Here is a 17,722-nt window from a genome sequence, read left to right on the forward strand (position 1 = left end):
TCCTCACTCTACATAGTTGGGTCTAATCTAATTATTCTCACCTACCCAAGAGCAATAGCAATAGAGAGAAAAAGAAGCTAAAAGATTTTAGAAGTTAACTAGTATCAGTAAAAAAATAACTACAGAATACATTTAAAGATAAGTTATATGTAACCTCATAACCTCCAAAATGTAAGTATGTTCATGGTCATCGAAAGTGAATTCATGAGAAGAATTTGATTATAACAGTCTGTTCCATTACAAACACTAATTTTTAAGCCAATTCTAAGGCAGGGCCTAGGAAAAGAGATTAGAACTAGATTTCGCCAATCATGGCAGGCTGAGAGGGGACTGAAAATAGACCCAAAATCATCAGTAAAATGGTGAGGAGTTGTGGGTTCCCTGGTCTTACAGACATAGCCCCTGACCCTTCCTTGGCTAGTAACAACCCAGGGCACAGAAACTTTGACACTGGTAAGTGTTCGTTCTGAGCAGCCTAATTTGACTTCATTCTGTTTGGGCTTCATCCAAATTGGCAGATGTTCCTGTAGAAGCTGATCTCAGACACTTTACCTTTCTAATTTTTTGGCATCGTTGCCTCTGTTGCATGGGATATTATCTCTGAAACTTTATCTTGGGTTCCCCAGGTTTTGCTCATTTTGTAGGCTTTAGTTTTCCCTTAAATCTTTCTACCCAAAGAGGTTCATATGAAAAATACTAAATCATCAGGAATACCTTTGATCCAAATACGACTTATCAAGTGACTAGCTTACAATTTTCCAACCATTCCTTGCCTTTCCCCCCACCCTCCTCTAAAATATGTAACTTTAGAAACAAAAATGCAAACACAAGGTAATCATTGTGAGCGCTGTACAAATGCACCATTTTCTCTCACAGGTTGGACTTTATAGAACGAAATGCCAAAGCTTTGATATTTATTATCTGAAATAGGTTGAACATTTGGAGAAATGTGTTCAAACACATAACTTTGGAAAGAAAAGCAAGCTGATCAGTCAGAGAACAGAGGGTGGGCAGAAAACATGATGCACACAGTTTTGCCGTGTATTGGGCAAGTCAGAAAATTCGGTCCTTCAGGGAATAACAAGCTCCTAGATGAGGTAAAGGGAAAATACAAATCGATTTCCAACTTTTGTTGAGGGCCACGAGATTATCAATTTTAAATATACATGACCACAGTATCAATAATGAAGAAATTTTATGTTTTATTTAATACTTTGGCCAGATCAGCCCCTTTGAATGTTTCACTAGTTTAGGAAAGAACAACAAACCATCATTCACTTTCCTGCTGGTTTATCATTTTCCTTATAATTTCTATTGATCCTGCTTTATTCTTTCTGCAAATTAAGGGGCGGGGGCGGGTTCTATATTAGATCAGCAATGTCTGATTCTTATCCAAATATTCCACCTAATAAGGACGTAAATTCTCATGGATCGGACAACCACTCTGCAACATTCCTGAGAATCGAATAATATAATAATCTTGAAAGTCAGCAGAGTGGATTATCCACTTTTTTTTTTTTTCTGGACTTGAACTTGTGAACTTAACAGTAGCGCTGCAAAAAAAAAAAAAAAAAAAAGCAAATGTGCTAAGCACTTTGCCAGAGTAACCTTCCATGTAGACTTTTCATCTTAAATACAACACAACTGAAAACAACTACAATTTTTGGAAAATTATGTACAAACCCGATACTTCTTTTGATTACATATAAATACAAATTAGCTATTTTTCCTAAAAAGTGGTTATAATAGTAAATAAATACAAAATAAATCTGACCATTATACTTCATGTGCTGGGGTTGAACCCATATAAAATGTACAACTAAATACATTTTAAATCTTTAAGGAATAATTCTCTGATTAAAATATTTGTTTTCCCAACTTCTTTTTGTAGATATAAATATATTTTCAAAATAGCTGTTTTTTTTTCCATTCCATTCCATAAATAAAAGTCTTCATTGGGAAATATTAAAGTGTCAAGGGTTTTTTTTTTGTTTGTTTGTTTGTGTTTTTTTCTTTTTTCTAAAATATATATATATATTTATTTATTTAATGATGCTGTGCTAACGACACCCGCAACCCTCCACAACCATGTCCTGATAGTTCTTTAATACAACCTTCTCATTTTCGTCAAGGTACAGCATGGAGATGGCACTGAGCTCTGTTGGGACACAGCACGCCTTAGGAATTTTAGAGTTAACCGAGTTGACCAACGTCTGAACAATGGCGTGATTAGTGGAGTTCAGGTGATCAGCTAGAGGAAAAGGGCATTCTCCGTGGCAGTAAAAGGCATGATACCCCGGAGGGGCCACGATCCAGTCATTCCACCCCACGTCGCTGAAGTCCACGTACAAAGGGTGTCTCTTACAGCTGGACTTCAGGCGTTTCCGCTGTTTGTGTTTCACCTGACGCTTTTCTCTTTTGTGGAGGGGATGCCCTTTCCCGTCGTGGCCAAAAGTCACCAGCAATGGCCTTATCTGTGACCAGCTGTGTTCATCTTGGTGCAAAGACCTGCTAATCCTAACATGTCTCTTGGAGACACCTTGTTTCTCCTCTAAGTGGGTCACTTCCACCACGAATCCGTGGTTGGTGTGTCCTTGTGCAGTCCACCTCATCACGGCGGGGGTGACGTCGAAACTTTCCCACCTGCTTGCATTCTGATTCACCAGCCTAGTGTCCAAAAGTCTGGTCACAGGGAATTTCGAGTTGGCTGTTTCAGGTTTTATAATTTCATAAATATTAATTCGGTGATGGAAACTGCTATTGTCTCCCAAAGCTTCCTGCAACTGTTCCCGAAAAACCTGAAGTTCTGCTGAGGTGATGAACTCCTCGGTGGGGACAGAACTTAAATTAAAGAAGAATCGCCGGGTTGTTTTCCCACTTGTTTCTGGCAGTTCTTCCAAAGATTCTGATTTGATATGGAAGAGTAGAAAGAAAAAAAAAACAAGAAGAAAAATCATTCAGTAAGAGAAGTAATGACAGTTTGATTATCTAGGAATATTTTTAAACTCTATCATGGGGTTTGATTTAACCTGAGTAAAAGAATGTAACCAGAAAATAAAAATTTCCTCTTTAAATAAAAAAGGAGTCTCCCTTCTCTCTTTTCTATAAGTTCGTGTCAACATGCATACCATGAAATAAAATTTCATAATCCATTGTTGGGTTTTTGATCTCATACAGGAACACTGCTTCCAGGTGGCTATAATAAGGGGGGAAATGGTGATGCATTTCTTTGGAATTCACAGACTTTAGGGCAAAAAAAAAAAAAAAAAGAAAGTCAGCACTATAGTTAGTAGAGGTCTAATGAGGGAGGATTTGAGGAAATTATTGCATTTCTTTTTTAAAAAAAAGCTTTAATGTCAATCCCTTAAGCGGTATTCTAAAACATTACTCTGCAATTTAGATGATTTACAAATCTCGATATACAGATTTCAGCTTCCTAATTAAAGACTCTGAAACTCAACATCAACGATGACATTTTGCAAAGCACACCCTACTATTTTACTCAAAAGTCCAGAGACAAAGGCATTTACAGGGATCTACTTCTTTGGAAACGTATGGGTGGTACTAGGATACTGTAGTAATTAAAGCCAAACAATTTCAAGAGAAATAGCTTCCCAACTGTTGTCTGTTCTCTCACCTCCTTATGACCTCAAAAATCAAAATCTCATTTTAGATGCTTTTGCAAGGAAAAAAATGACTCTGTCTTCTGCTTGTGATTCCTTTATGTTTAAAAAAAGAAAACACACTAAAAACATCCACCTACCCAATAATAGGCTGCAGGATAGATTTAAAAACCAAAAAAATTTATTAAAAATTTATAAAAATGCCATTATGACATACAGGACATAAGGAACAATCTCATCTTGTTAAAGAATAATCCTTCTATATTTATTATCATTTTTTCAAAATAGCCATCCAAGTAAGCCATGCATAAAAGCTTTGTCTGATTTAAGATTACTGAATTTCAACTTTAAGAAATACGGTTTTCCAAGCAAACAATAAAACATAACGTAGCACCCTAAATGCTTGTAGTCTGCAAATCATCAAAGGTACAACATTATTTTTAAATTGATTGCGAATAGCACTAGATTTTGAGGTAGTTGGACTTATTTTCTTCTAGCTTTATCACATCCTGTCATTTCCTGTCAAAAAAATTTGCCTGCTTCATTCAGAATCCCAACGCAAGTGCTAACAAAATCTATTTTGCCATAGTTTCACATCATCATTAGAGGAGACCATATTTTTATCAATTTTATGGGTGTATTTCCCCTAAAGACAAACAGCTGTCAGTTGTTCACAGAATCTAGACGCCTTGGCAAAGGAGGATCATGTCAGATCACTCTCTCAAAGGTCTACCTGTGTAAACCTTCATCATCAAAGCAACAGGTGTTAACACAAGCTAAGTGGAAGCGCCCAGTTCGACAGGGGCAGTTTATATCACATTATAGAGTAATGCTTTAATGCAGTACTTTTCAAACTTTAACCTTCACATGAAACAACTAGAACACCTTAAAGCTTCAAACACAGATTACGATTCAGTAGGTCTGGGGAGGGCCCAAGACTCTGCATTTCTAGCACACTCCTAGGGGAGTGGATGTTCCAGAGCTGGTGGACCACACTTTTGAGTGTCAAGGTTTTAAAGAATGTTTTTCACATTCAAGTGTAGACTGCCAGAGGAGTGTATTTTTAAAAATGCCTTTTTGTTAAATAACATAAAATGAGTAGAAGAACCATTAGTATTAGCCAAGGAATAAGAGTTGAGGCCACAGGTGGGCCAGCCAGTGACTCAGAACAGAAGGTTTACAGCTCATCTACTTGGACATGGAGACTATCAGGCCAGATGAGTCCTCCGTGGTCCCATGTCTGTTAATCGAAACCTCCTGGGGATATCTTTGAGGATCCGTCCACATTCTAAACCCCACTGTAAGCTAATGCTACTTTAGGCCAGGTACAATCATTAAAATGACCCTCCCACCATTGGAACCTGGCTCTTCTTGGTGGTGCCCAACAAGTGTCGGATCATATTTAGCTTCTTTTTCCCTTTCCTCCCTGCAATTCAGGAGCCCTCTGATGTTTCAGTGGAAAGCAATTGTTCAGCAGAGAAGATAAAACTCAGAAGCCCCAAACCCCAGAGACACCAAAGCCAAATCTGCTCCTCAGCTGCTGACTGATCTGATACTAATACTCTTAAGAATACCCTTTTCTTTCAAAGAGGGGGAAGGAAAGGCAAATTATCCAGGGCTAGCTATATTAACAAAAGTGCCCAGAGAAATCACAATTGCAAGATAAACCCTGAATTCCAATCCATAAATAAAAAAGAAAGAAGCTATAAACACACATATACACACAAACACATGGCCAGAGGATGACAATGAAGAGACAATCTCCAAGGCAAGTATTAGTGACAGATAAATGAAGAAGGTGCGTATAAAAGAGGTATCAAATAGAATAATAACCCTCAGGAAAAAAAAGGTAAGACTGAATCATATAAAATTGCCATTATTCAACCAGAAACACAGAAAGCAGCAATTTCATGTGGTTAAAAATCTCCTTGGAGGTAAGTAGCCTTAGTAAAAGAGAATCACTTAGTGGCCTTAACAAAGGAGAAAAAATGATCAATTCAATAACAGGTAATGACTTTCCAATGGCACCGCAGTAGAATCTCTTCTTTGAAAGACCCTTATTCCACCCTTAATAAAAAAGTCTCTATTACCACACCCCTGAATGCAGACTCAGGTCACAGAGGTAAGTCTGAAATTCACAGGAATCCCTAAACCCTGGAAAATAACTTCCCAAGGTTAGGGCATGTACCATCTTTTCCTCTGATCTGCAATGGAGGAGTATGGATCTTTTCTTGAGGGCAGAAAAATCAAAACCTACTAGAAATAAAGTAAATTAAAGAAAACACCTTCTATAAATTATCACAGCAAGCCTGGGGATGCTGAAAATATACAGAGGATTTACCCAAGTATGTAATGTATGCTTTTTTTGAGGCTTATACAGTTGTTAATTCTCTGTAAATATCCCTTGCTGAATAAGCTGAACTTGCTAAGGGATTTAAGGATTCTGACCTATCTTCGACCTGAGTTTGTGAGCCTCAAAGTTCTTAACCAAATGGGTGAAGCCATAGCTACAAAAATGTTGGAAAAATAAGGCAACAATGATGTTCGACCTTTTCCTGAAAAAGTGAAGTCCTAGTTTAATCACCTACACTATGTCAATTATTCATCCACCTTCCAGTCATGCAAAAGACTGAGCTGGATTTTCTCATCCAGCCTAGATCCACTCTGGCCTCCACTTCCCTAGAGAAGGGGAGAAAATAACATTAACAAAAGAAGTTATCATGATAATGACAGCTCATGTGCTGACTGCTTTTTTTTTGGTGCCAGGTCTGGCACTAACAACTTGATATGAATTATCTCACAACAAACCAATTAGAGAAGAACTATCATTATCTCCATTTCATTTTGTAAGTGAAATAGTTGGTGTTCAGAGTGGTTCTGTAAGTTTCCTAAGGTCACAGAGCCAGTAAATGAAGAGCAGAGCTATGAACTTGACTCTACTGCAGTTCCCAAGTTTCTAGCCACTAGACGGCACTACCTAATACAGATAAGTCAAAAACTCAAGCAAAAGTCAAAACCATTAGGGACACATTTGTATTTAATATAATGATAACCTAGGGTGAGTTTTGTCCCAGCTAAAGGGACAGAAATAGCGTACCCAGGTACGGTGGAGTGAGCAACAGAACTAAGTGAGCAGAAAAGTAAAGTGATGGTCCCACTTGGACATGGAGACCTTGTTTGAAACCGCTGCTATTTTGTGGCTGTCTTTTTGTTCTAAATAAAGTATGGTGAGTTTTATCAAAAAAGTAAGGTATCATTATGCTTTGAGAATTTTGCAACACTCTTTGGACAGAAAAACTTCCATTAAAACAATAAAAACAACAACAGAACCTGGGGATATGCTGGCAAATCAGTAAAGCTGGAAATCGCTACCCTAAAACAAAATGAAAGGGGCCAGGTATGATGCACAAGATTTTCTAGAAGATAAAACAACGGTTAGAGAACTGATCAAGGAAAAAAACGATAAAATATGAAAGGCTAAACGGAATTAGTTTCTTTTTCTTTTTTTTTTTAAGACAACAAAGGAAACGGCAACTATAGAAAAGTAGAGCACGGCTGTCATCACTAACCCTGATTTGGTCTTTGCCCACCCTTAGCTCCAATCTTCGAAATGAAAGAGTGCCCTTTTACTGCTATCTGACTGCTCAGTGAAATATGCAAAAGGCAAGTCTAGAAAAGACAAAATAGCTCAATGCAGAGGGATCAAGAGAGATATAAGGGAACCACTAAAAAAAAAGGTGGAACAGAAAACATCAGTGCCAAGGAAATACCACCAGGCATTTTCAAATAGAATAACTTTCCCACTTAATGGGGCCTTTTGTAATCACACAGAAATACCTGAGGGCACTACTAGGGAAACCTACCAGGTCAATATTGGATTGGGGGGATCTATGTTTCTGAATTCTTTGTTTGTACTGGGAATTAATTTGTGTCACAATTTCTCCATCATAGAACAACAGTCATTTCTTGAACTTTCCTATTATATGGATATTTTCATGATAATTATATTTGTGCAATGAAGGTTAATCTCAGTTTGAAAGCTTTAGTTACAGAGGAAAATAATTCAGTTACTTCATGTAAAAAGAAGACTGTGTCCTTCAGAGTCAGAAGAACAAGTTCCCGGTCCTTCTATATTCCAATCTGACAGAAAAGCATGAAGACTTTTGGCAATGAAGTTGGCCAATGAAGTCAACCAATTTCAATGCATTTCCAATTGCAGCAAAGCATAAAACACTCTTTCCAGTTGGAGAAGTGGTTTTTCTATCTTCAATGGCAGTTCTGAAAGGCCTATGTGGCTGAAGCACTTTTTAATAACTTCGAAAAAAAATTTTAGCAAAACTTACACTCTCCCAAATAAAAGCCGTATAGAAAGGACTAGACAAAGTTTAATAGGAGAAATAACAACTGATAATTTTGTCTCAGATCTCTTATCACAGGGTCCCATTATGTTAATATTGGTTGAAAGATGTCCATGATGATCTCTCTTGTCTTGTAATTCCACCACCAAACCATCTGATCCCACTCATAAAAAAAAAAAAAAAAAAGAAAAGAAAAAGTAATTCTCATAATCAGGTCCTTTTGGTCCTTTGCCAAATAAATGCCCATTAATACCATATAAACCAAATTCTGCACTTGAGCCAGCAGTCTTAATCACATGGTTTATTAAATGTTTCTTTAGTGGCATGCATGGTACAAGGATGTTTATGAAAATCAAATCCTGGGTTACACAACAATGAATAGTCTTCAAAAAGTGCTATATCCAGCCCAATGATGATATGCTAGTTATAACAAGAAAAGAAATGGATGTGTTGAAATCTAGAGCAAAAATTACATAGCTTTTCTCTATCATCTAATTGCATTAAGATCTAAGATACTGCAAGTTGAGTTAAGTTGGTAACTTCTGTACTTTTACATGTAACATTTACACTTTTAAAGATCTAAATTCTGACTTCTAAACTCAAGCATGCTATTTAAGTTAAAATAACACACTCAAATAATGTACAGCCTGTTTAGTTTTGATCAAGCCACTTCTAAAAGAATGAGAAATATGAGGATTTCAATGATGAAATCCTCACACAATTGAATGTTTCAGATGTTAACACGTAAAAGATCACCCTTTTAAGCTACGAGAGAGACACAGCATCTTCCTGGCCTTAAAAATAAAGTTAAGAATGGTTTCTATGCTAAATTTCCAGCAGAGGTGGCTAAAACAGCTGTTCTTGTTACTTTTCTATCCAGAAAACTACTCTAATCAGCATCAGCTGGGAATGTCATCCAGGGTTATGATGACAGAATGTACACAAACGAAAACATTTCCACATATGACCATATAGACAACTTCTGCTTGCAGTGGATGAATTCTGAAGGGGAAGAATGAGATTTTACTGCCTTTCAAATCTGTGATTTCTGCTAGCAGAGGGCACCTCACTCAGAAATGTGCTTAAGAATGAACTGACAATCAACGTAGTGTCCCTTCCATAATGTACAGCTGCCTCAATGATGAAGAAGGCTATTTTGTTATGTGACTTGCCTCTGGGAGTCTTCCCCTTATCAACCAGGGTTCTCACAAGTATAAGTAAGTCATCCTTCACACTGGGAGAAAACTTCTGGCTGTGCCATTTCTGATTTGTTTACATCAGTGTAGATTTCTACTTGAAATTTACCATCTTGGCAAGGCAAGGCAAGAGAAAGGGAACTTCACTCCTAACTCTTCAATATCCTACAAGTGGCTGCTCTATGACACACAACTTTGTACTCTTTTCTAGAACTTGAAGGAAGCCATGCTTTCTTTAGAATGGATTAAGCCAAAGGAGCACTTAAAGGTGTAGAAAAAGAATTGAGGTGGAACATATTTTTGACTAATTGCTCTAGGAACTTAGGTACAGCAGATTTCAATAGCTGCTCTAAGACATTTCAAACCCACTAAATGCCCTTCTGATGAAACAAGCAGAAATATCCTACCTTAGAAAAACCACATGTAGTATGATAAAAGAAAAAAAAATCCACATTTCAGTGCATATAAAGGAAAATAGGCAGCTGCTGCAAAAGCTTTTATCTGAAGGCTTGCCTTGTCTCTGCTCGGAGCCTATCTCAGATTTAAGCGCAAGACAAGAAAGTCATTGTGGAAACAATAAGATTGATTGTGGAATTGATCTCCCACGGGGATTAGATTGGGATTCAAAATCTTCCAAACCAGGCCCAGATCAACTGTAAATTAGAAAGACTTTGGGGCCCTGGGCTTTGATTTCTCAATACTATCTCTGAAATTTCTGCCCTTGGCTCTGTGTAGGCTGAAACCTCAGCTTAAACAGCAGATTTATAGAGCAAGGGCTTCCAAACAGACATAAAGAAATCCCAATCCACCTCCCTTCTTCTTCTGCCCCTATGGCACTCGCACGTTTAGATGTCTAGGGGCATGTCTTTTGCCCCCATCTTCCCCATCATTTGATTTCTCTCTAGTTCCTGGGGGAGGAGCAGCTCTTCTGGCTGCAAGCCAGGAAAAGGGTGCGGATTTACTAAAGGGAATCCCTGAATCCCTGGCTCCCCCGCCACACAAGCAGTACGTTAAAATCAGATTGAGAAATGACGGTACAGAAGCAGGAATGGAAACGTCTGCGGTGCCCTGGCCAAGCTGCCTCCCTGGGGGTGCCTGAAGTCTGCCCACCGTGGGGGGCTTCGTGCGGTAACTCCCCGCCCCCGTCCTCGCCCCCACGCCCCGCTCCACGCCTCACCTTCATGGTGGAAGCTGCGCACCGTGTTGGCGCGGCTGGCTGCCCTCTCCAGCCGGTGGTCCGGGGCGGGCGCGCCGGGCTGGCCCGAGTGCCGGCGGTATAAGTCCAGCATGTAGGGGGGCACCACGGCGTCCCTGCTGGGGGTGGGTCTCTGTTTCAGGCCGAACATGCTGAGCAGCCGCAACTCGAACTCGCTCAGGACGTCGTCCGAGGGCTGGGATGAGGGGCGGCCCGACGACGCCGCGAACTTCCTGCGGCCCAGCTCGGGAATGAGGCCGGCCGCGCCGCCCAGGAGGACCTGGGGAAGCAGCAACGCTAGAAGACAGCGGGTCCCGGCCACCATGGTCGACCTGCGGACAGGGCCGACGTGAGTCACCCGAGTTCCCCGCCCAGTCCTCTGCCCTCCCTCCCCCGCGGCCCGGGCTCCCGTTTGGCTCCCTTGCCTCCTCCTCCAGGGTGCCCTCCTGGCTTGCAACACTCGCAGGGCTAAGTAAGAGCGACGGAAGCTCGAATGTCTGGGGAGAATGAAGGGTCCCAAGTTCCTGAGCCATATGGGTTTCTCCCTCCCATCCCACTCTCAACTGGTTTGACATCCGATTTGGGGTTTTGCGCGCCCCCCCCCGCACCCCCGCCCGAACCTGCGTCAATGACTGTCACCTTTTTTTCTGGGACACCAGCACTGACAGTCAATGCAGGGAACCTGGGGAAACCACCGCTTAGTCTGACACCCTGTGTCCCCTTATACACACTCAAACACACACTGCCCAGCGCTCACTGGCATATAAACATGCACAAATGGCGCATGTGACTTCCTCAGAGGCACTGTATAGAACTTCCTGATACATCAAACACACACACACACACACACACACACACTCTATAACTTCCAGACCTGTAAACTCAAGACCACAACTTGTGAAGCCACTTGTAACTTGGGGTCCACGCCCCTAACCTCAGCGGTGTCAGGGCCACTCCATCCCGCATCACCCTAGTGCAGTCAAGATACACATGTATCTTCCTGAGATTACGTACATGGCTGAAATCTATCAATGCACGTGTCAGCTGCTAAAAACAGTACAAAGTGTCGCTTAAGTACTGACTCCGCGCATTTCTGGAAACTAGCACTTTCCGAAATGGGACTTGAGTCTGAGTAGAGAAAGCAGGTCTCCCGGAAACACTTGGAGAAGGCAGAGGGGATCACCATGGCAGCGCGGACAGGTTGGCAGCTAACGGGTAAAATCTAGGGTCCACCCTCTCCAAAGGATTTATTTGACTTTATTTTTTTTCTTTAATTATCTAAGTGTTATCAGCCCTAACAGCGTACCGAGGAGAGGGGAGGGAGAATGGGTGGAAGAGTGCACGCCGGGGGGCGGTGGGATGGGGGCACCCTCGCAGGGGCTCGGCTGCACGTGGACCTGGAGGGGGGCGTCTGTTTACCTCGGGCCTGGCAGGGCCTAAGAAGGGCTCTGCCGCGTCTGCTGCCTAAGCCCCGCGCCCACCCCCCCAACCCCTAGCCCCGCGTCCTCTACCTTTAGGAGACCGCAGTCCGTCTAAGAAGCACGCAGGGACACGTCCATTGAAAGAGTCTCCACATGGAAAAAGCTCTGGCCCAAGAACCTGGCGCAAGGACCGTGTGTCTGTTCCCTTTCTTCGCCTCCTGCTCCTCCCGGGTGCTGGCCGCGTAGTCCCTCTCTTGACGCTGGGCACGGCGTCCCGGGGCCGAGCAAGGCCGAGGAGCGGAGGGGCGGCGGGGCTCGGAGGCGGCGAGGCTGACTCCGCTGGTGCAAAGGCACCGGCGCGAAGCGGGGAGCGCAAGTTACTCTCCCTGCAAGTTCAAGAAGTCTCCAGCCAAGTGCTGACACACAACAACAGCGAGCAGGGGGAGGAGTGCGGGGCAGGGAAGGGAAGAGAAGGGAGAAAGGAAAAGCTGGTGCTGTCGTCGTCCTTAGGAACCAGCGCCCGCGGGACGCGTGGCCCCGCGCGGGGCCGGCTCCGGGACTCGGGGGGCGAGGGTCGGGCGCTCCGCGCTAGCTCCGCCGAGGTCCATGGCTCGGGGCAGCCATCCTGGGCGACGCCGGGTCCGGGGAAGGGCACGGCGGCGATCTCGGTGCCAGGCGAGTTGCCCCCCCGCATCACTCTGCCTTACTCCAGCGCACCCCCATTAGCGCTCGCCAGCTGAAACCACCGCGGCTCTGGCGCCCCGTCGTCCTCGGGCGCATTCTCCGGCAAGTCGAGCCGAGTCCCGGGCCGCCAAGGCGAGCGGCCGCACTCTCCCCTCGCTCTCCTAGCCCGGGGGCCAAGTGCCTTTTGTGGCCAGCCTGGGGTCCGATCACACCCCGGCCGGCGCGTCCCAGGCCCCCGATCCCCGGCAGGAGGTGCTCCGCATCGCGGCGCTCGGGCTCGGCTCCGGACTCCCCGGCGCTCCGCGCGTCGGTCCGCGACTCCGGGGCGGCCCGGGCAGCCGAGGCCACGGCGCTGCGGCGCGCACGGCTGGGCGCTCCAGTCCGCGCGGGGTCTGCGGTGCGCGAGTGCCTCGCAGCCCCCGGTAATCTGCGTGGCGCTCCCCTCGAGTGCGTTCGGGTCGCGGCGGAGGCTGTGGCGTCCGATGTCCGGCGGAGGCTGCCAATCCCCGGCGGGGTGTGGGAAGCGGAGCGGCGGGCGCAGCGCGAGCCGGGAGCGGCGCGGCGGGGCGAGGACTCTGGCGGCGACGGCGGCGACGGCGCCGTGGCGCGGCGCTCGCGGCTTTTAAAGGGGACGCCGCCTGCCCGTTCCCTCCCGGGCGCGGCGAACACCTCCCCCTCGGTGGCGCGGCTCGCTGGGGATCCCCGAGCGGGCGGGAGCGGCGCGCAGGGGTGTGGACGGCGCGCCCGGGCGGCTGCGGCGGGTGGGGCCGAGGGCGGGGGCGCGCGGCCGCCAAGGGGGGCGCTCGTACCTCCACCCCTGCCCTCAAAGGGGAGATCCACCGGAGCACCAGATTGTCGCGGGGAACCTGGGGGCGAAATCCAGGACAAATGTAGGGTCGGTCCTCTATTTCCCCGCTGGGCCCGTTATTCAACTTTCAGTTTTAAGTTTTTCAGTAATAGACAATTAAAAGAAAAAAAAAGAGCTCAACCAAGTTACAGGGCATCTTGGCATAGGCTTGGGGTAGACACTTCTGTGTTTCCCCAGCATGGGAGGAAAATTAAAAGAAAACAGGAGGCTGGAAACTGAGTGTTATTTAAACATTAACACAGAGAGATGTATGTATTTACATATGTAAGTGCATGTGTACAATTTGCCTTTACATAAATATATGTGTGCATTTATATTCATATCCTTGTGCGTGTATTTATAGTCATATAAATATATCTAATGTGCAAAAATACGTGTTTCTATAAATATATTTATATATGTAAATATACCCAAAGGAAGGCACACATTTCTATAAATATATGTCTGTATGTGTGACATGGATGTCATAGTGCTATGCATAACATATGTGTAACGGACTCTGCCTGTGTGTGTGTGTGTGTGGCAGCCTAAGGGAAGGATGGGAGGGATTTTATTTCTTTTTATGGTAGCAATCACTTTGTGCCTTGTGATATTTATCTCACCCAGCTCAGAGGCAGGCGATTAGCAGCTCAGAGGAAGGTAAAATAATGCACAGTGTGAGCCAAGCATACAAGACAATTCTCCTTTGGGACCTTAGAACCTTCTGCTCCACCCTTTTCCACCAAGCCCTCAGAAGCAGGGCTGTGACACATGGCCAAGTCACTTGTCTTCCTCAGCTGAAATATTCCTCAAAGCTACTGCACCATGGGTCTGAGGCCAAGGCTTTCTGTCCCTACCAAGATTGCCGGAGCCTCCACGCATGCGTAGCACCACCAGGTTGCCTAGATGGTCTCCAAAACCAAGGGCGGAAATTTTTTGGAAAAGGCCAGATTGGCAAAATCAGGTTCTCCTGCACCAGAGCTTTTGGGCCTGCAAAACAGAGACAGAAAAAAGTTACAGGCTGGAGCTGGTAATAATCTATTATCCATGTGTATTATTTTTTTCGGTTGGGGAGCTAAAATAATTCTAGGTTCCGCTCACGTAAATCGGATTAGCAACCCACAGAGGGGAATTAGGCACTTGCTGTTTCTAAAGGTATAAAGGTCAAATAAGGTATTTTGGAGAAAGCCTGCCTACCAGGAAAATAAAAGAGGGGGGCAAAATATTCAGGAACATGCTATTTTATTCCCCCCCCAAAAAAAACTGATATGAAAGTTGATTGTCATTCTGAATCATTGGACACCAAACAAGTAGGCAATAAAACATATTCTACTCATACACTTAAGTCAAAAAGTGTTTATTGTGCTTCTGAAACTATTTCCTTCCCTATAAGGCTGAATTGAGAAGTTAACAATTGTTTCTGTCATTAGTGAGATTTAAAAAACCAAACAAGACCTCTATGAGATTTAAATCGGTATGTAGCTTTTAAAGAGGAGGAAAGGTTGACAATTGTTGGATGCATCTCAAGAAAAGGTGAAAAATAAATCTTCTGTGATGACATCAAGGATATCGTGCAGCTCTAGGCCTCCTAACTTGAGAAGTGTAAACCTTGTCAGTTTGTGAAATAATCGGTGAGAGTCAAGAATCGTAGGGAAAACTGTCACTTCTGAACACTATTCCATGTCAGTGTTGTTTTACAAAAGAGGTCATTTTTTTAAAAACAGCATCTGTTTTATAGAGTGTGTGCGATTTCTGAGGGACTACTGAATGCCTTTCCCAAGCACAGCTTTCCTAAATTTTGGCCGTTTCTCTTAAGAGCAAGGCTCTCTGGTTGTTTTTTAGAGATGGCTGCCCTCTTGTGGTGGAAATGTGTTCAAACGTTTGGGAGAAAAAAGTCCACAAGTAATTAGTCTCTGAAGACTGATTTGGGGTACAAAGTACAGGATGACTATACCTACCCATTTTCCAGGGAATAGCAATAGTCAGAAATGATAAATCTAAATAGAGATGACTTATTTCTTTTTATTCTCTTTGCCCATGGCTACCTTCCACGTGTGACTCAGAATGCAGGGTTATTTAATACTTTGAGGTGACAGTGTCTGTTTGCTTTGAAAATATCACTTACTGCTAACCATGGTTGATTGCACCTTCTTCAAAGGTTCATTCAAAATCTTTTTGTCCAGAGAATGAGATGTATTCTTGCTGGGTTTATCAAATTTGGTGCATCTGCCAGCACCATGGGGAGGAGGATGGGTGGGAGTGGCGATTTGTTTGAGGGAGAAGAGGTGGTAGTTGCAAATCCAAATGCCTCAGAGGGTACAGGCAAGTTATGTAAAAAAGCGAAGACTACCAGGTAGGGATTCTATATAAAGGAGGTTGCTGCTATTTCATTTCAATCATTTCTTGCCAGTTTTTCAAGATATTCAAAATCTGCCCTTGATTATGTGTGGACATGACCTGGGATGAAATTAAGTACTGACAGAGTCACACTTGGGCGACTTTTCCTTTAGCAGTTCAGCTCAGATAATGTTTAATTTTATTGCATCCTGCAGCTATTAGCATTCATCCTTGTTCTTGCTAGGCTAACCATTAGGCAAATTAACATTAAAATAGTGATCCTCATGTATTGTAAAGTTAACAGCAGGCATGACATGATCCATCTACCTTATAATTGTCATTCCACTGAAACCTGTGGCAACTCTCCAGAGAAGCCTCTTGGCTTTTTAGCATGTGTATCACTTTGTTGTCAGTGTGACACCCAACACCAGTTCTACTTACCTCACCTGGATGAGGTTCTTTCATAAGAACCTTGAGCCACAGCAGAAGAGAAGCATTTACTCAATCAAACTTTTACCTTTTTGGTGATTAGACATAGTAGGAAGGATGGGTGGAGTGGAGTGATTTATATGTAAAACCAGGGCAAGCTGGCCAAGCCAGGATCATTGCTTTCAGCAAATACTGACTACGTCTTCTTAAAAATTAAGGGAGAATAAATTTTGTGAATTGATTAGACTGCCACACAGTTTAAGATGCACATTGTAAGTGTTCTATAAGCTATATTGATCATAGCTTAAGACATAGTTGGGTGACCTAGGTTCTAATTCTGGTTTGGCCATGGATAACTGACTTTAAAATGGTCATCTCATCTGTTGATTGGGGTAAGTATGTTCTGCCTGCCTCAGACAGGCGTGATCAAGGTCAAATGGCTAAGGTGTGTGAACTTGGAGGATTTTAAAATGTTGTACAAGCACGAGATCCTGATTGCTATTTACTCCATGTATTCTTCGGCTTTCTGCCTGAACTATGGCCTGGTTTTGAAAGATAGAAGATTATATGCCTTCTTCTTCTTCTTAAAATGGCTTTTATCATACTGCCTAATAGTGGGTATTTCATCAGAAAGGTCACCACATGGGTCAACCTATCTAAGACAGTAACAAATTCTTATAGCTTCAGCTCCCTCGTAAATATTGTAGAGAGATTAATAGTGAACTTCCTCACAGGGCTGTTGTGAAGAATGAATGAGGAGATATGTGTGAAGACAACAAACATTGCAAGATTTGTATTGCTATATTTGTATTTGCTATGCACAAATTCAAGTTACTGGTTCTTGAAAGATGTGTTTTTGTTTTAGGTTATTTTCTTTTGTGCTTGGTAGATTGCAAAAATATAGGGGGAATGAACTCATGCTTCTAAAAAATAACTGTAGTCTTCAAAATAAGACTCCCCTGAGAAACCTGGCTTTTTAGCATGCAGATCCCATTGTTACTAGTGTGACATCCAACCTCAGTTCTACCTACTTCACCCGGACCTGGAGCCACAACAATCGGACAGCTTTGGTCAAACTTTGACCTATTTTGCGTTTGATTAGATATAATAGGAAGGATGGTAATTTATATGCAAAACCAGGCCAAGTTGGCCAAGTCAGATTGTTTTAAATATCTGCTACATATTATTTAATTACCTATATCAATATATTTGCATATCTTGTCAATGATGTTAAAATGTTTTGATCTTGCATTAATTAGATTATGAAGAGTTGATCGTAGTATTTCTGTTTACATATCTAGCCTACAAATATTTATTAGGCAGCTATTAAGCCTATGGCACTATGTCACTTAGGTTCCAGTTAATACAAAGACATTATCTCCGTACATAATTTATCTAGAATTCAGTGGAAGAAATGCAACATGTTTACAGGTAAATAAACATAAAATATAAGTCATATGAGATAAGAACTTTGAGAGAAATGAGAAATAATTGCTGCAGGTTTAATGAAGAGCAATCTCGTTTCTGAAATGTGGAATAAAAACCTTGCTCAGTGGATGTTATGTCCTCTGTTTTACAGATGAAGAAACTGTGCTTAGAGAGATTAAGTCATTTTCTCAAGGTCATATACCT

At 43.0% G+C, this 17,722-nt stretch overlaps 1 protein-coding gene across 1 annotated transcript; it reads right to left on the minus strand.

Annotated features, from left to right (window-relative positions):
• Window positions 1-880: 880 nt before the first annotated feature.
• BMP2 (bone morphogenetic protein 2) lies at window positions 881-12,667 on the minus strand. Its single transcript, XM_012639256.1, has 3 exons — window positions 11,884-12,667; window positions 10,355-10,704; window positions 881-2,905 (listed from the first exon to the last, which is right to left on the minus strand). The coding sequence occupies exons 2-3, from the start codon at window positions 10,695-10,697 to the stop codon at window positions 2,061-2,063; spliced, it is 1,188 nt and encodes a 395-aa protein (XP_012494710.1). The 5' UTR covers window positions 10,698-10,704; window positions 11,884-12,667; the 3' UTR covers window positions 881-2,060.
• Between the last annotated feature and the right edge of the window lie 5,055 nt (window positions 12,668-17,722).

The sequence above is a fragment of the Propithecus coquereli genome, unplaced genomic scaffold (assembly GCF_000956105.1).
Source record: "Propithecus coquereli isolate 6110/MARCELLA unplaced genomic scaffold, Pcoq_1.0 Scaffold139, whole genome shotgun sequence".
Lineage (NCBI taxonomy): Eukaryota > Metazoa > Chordata > Mammalia > Primates > Indriidae > Propithecus > Propithecus coquereli.

Coding starts and splice junctions, on each gene's coding strand:
- BMP2 (XM_012639256.1), bottom strand. CDS start 10,697: ATGGTGGCCGGGACCCGCTGTCTTCTAGCGTTGCTGCTTCCCCAGGTC. Junction 2,906..10,354: donor GCGCAGCTTCCACCATGAAG/GTGAGGCGTGGA, acceptor ATATCAAATCAG/AATCTTTGGAAGAACTGCCA.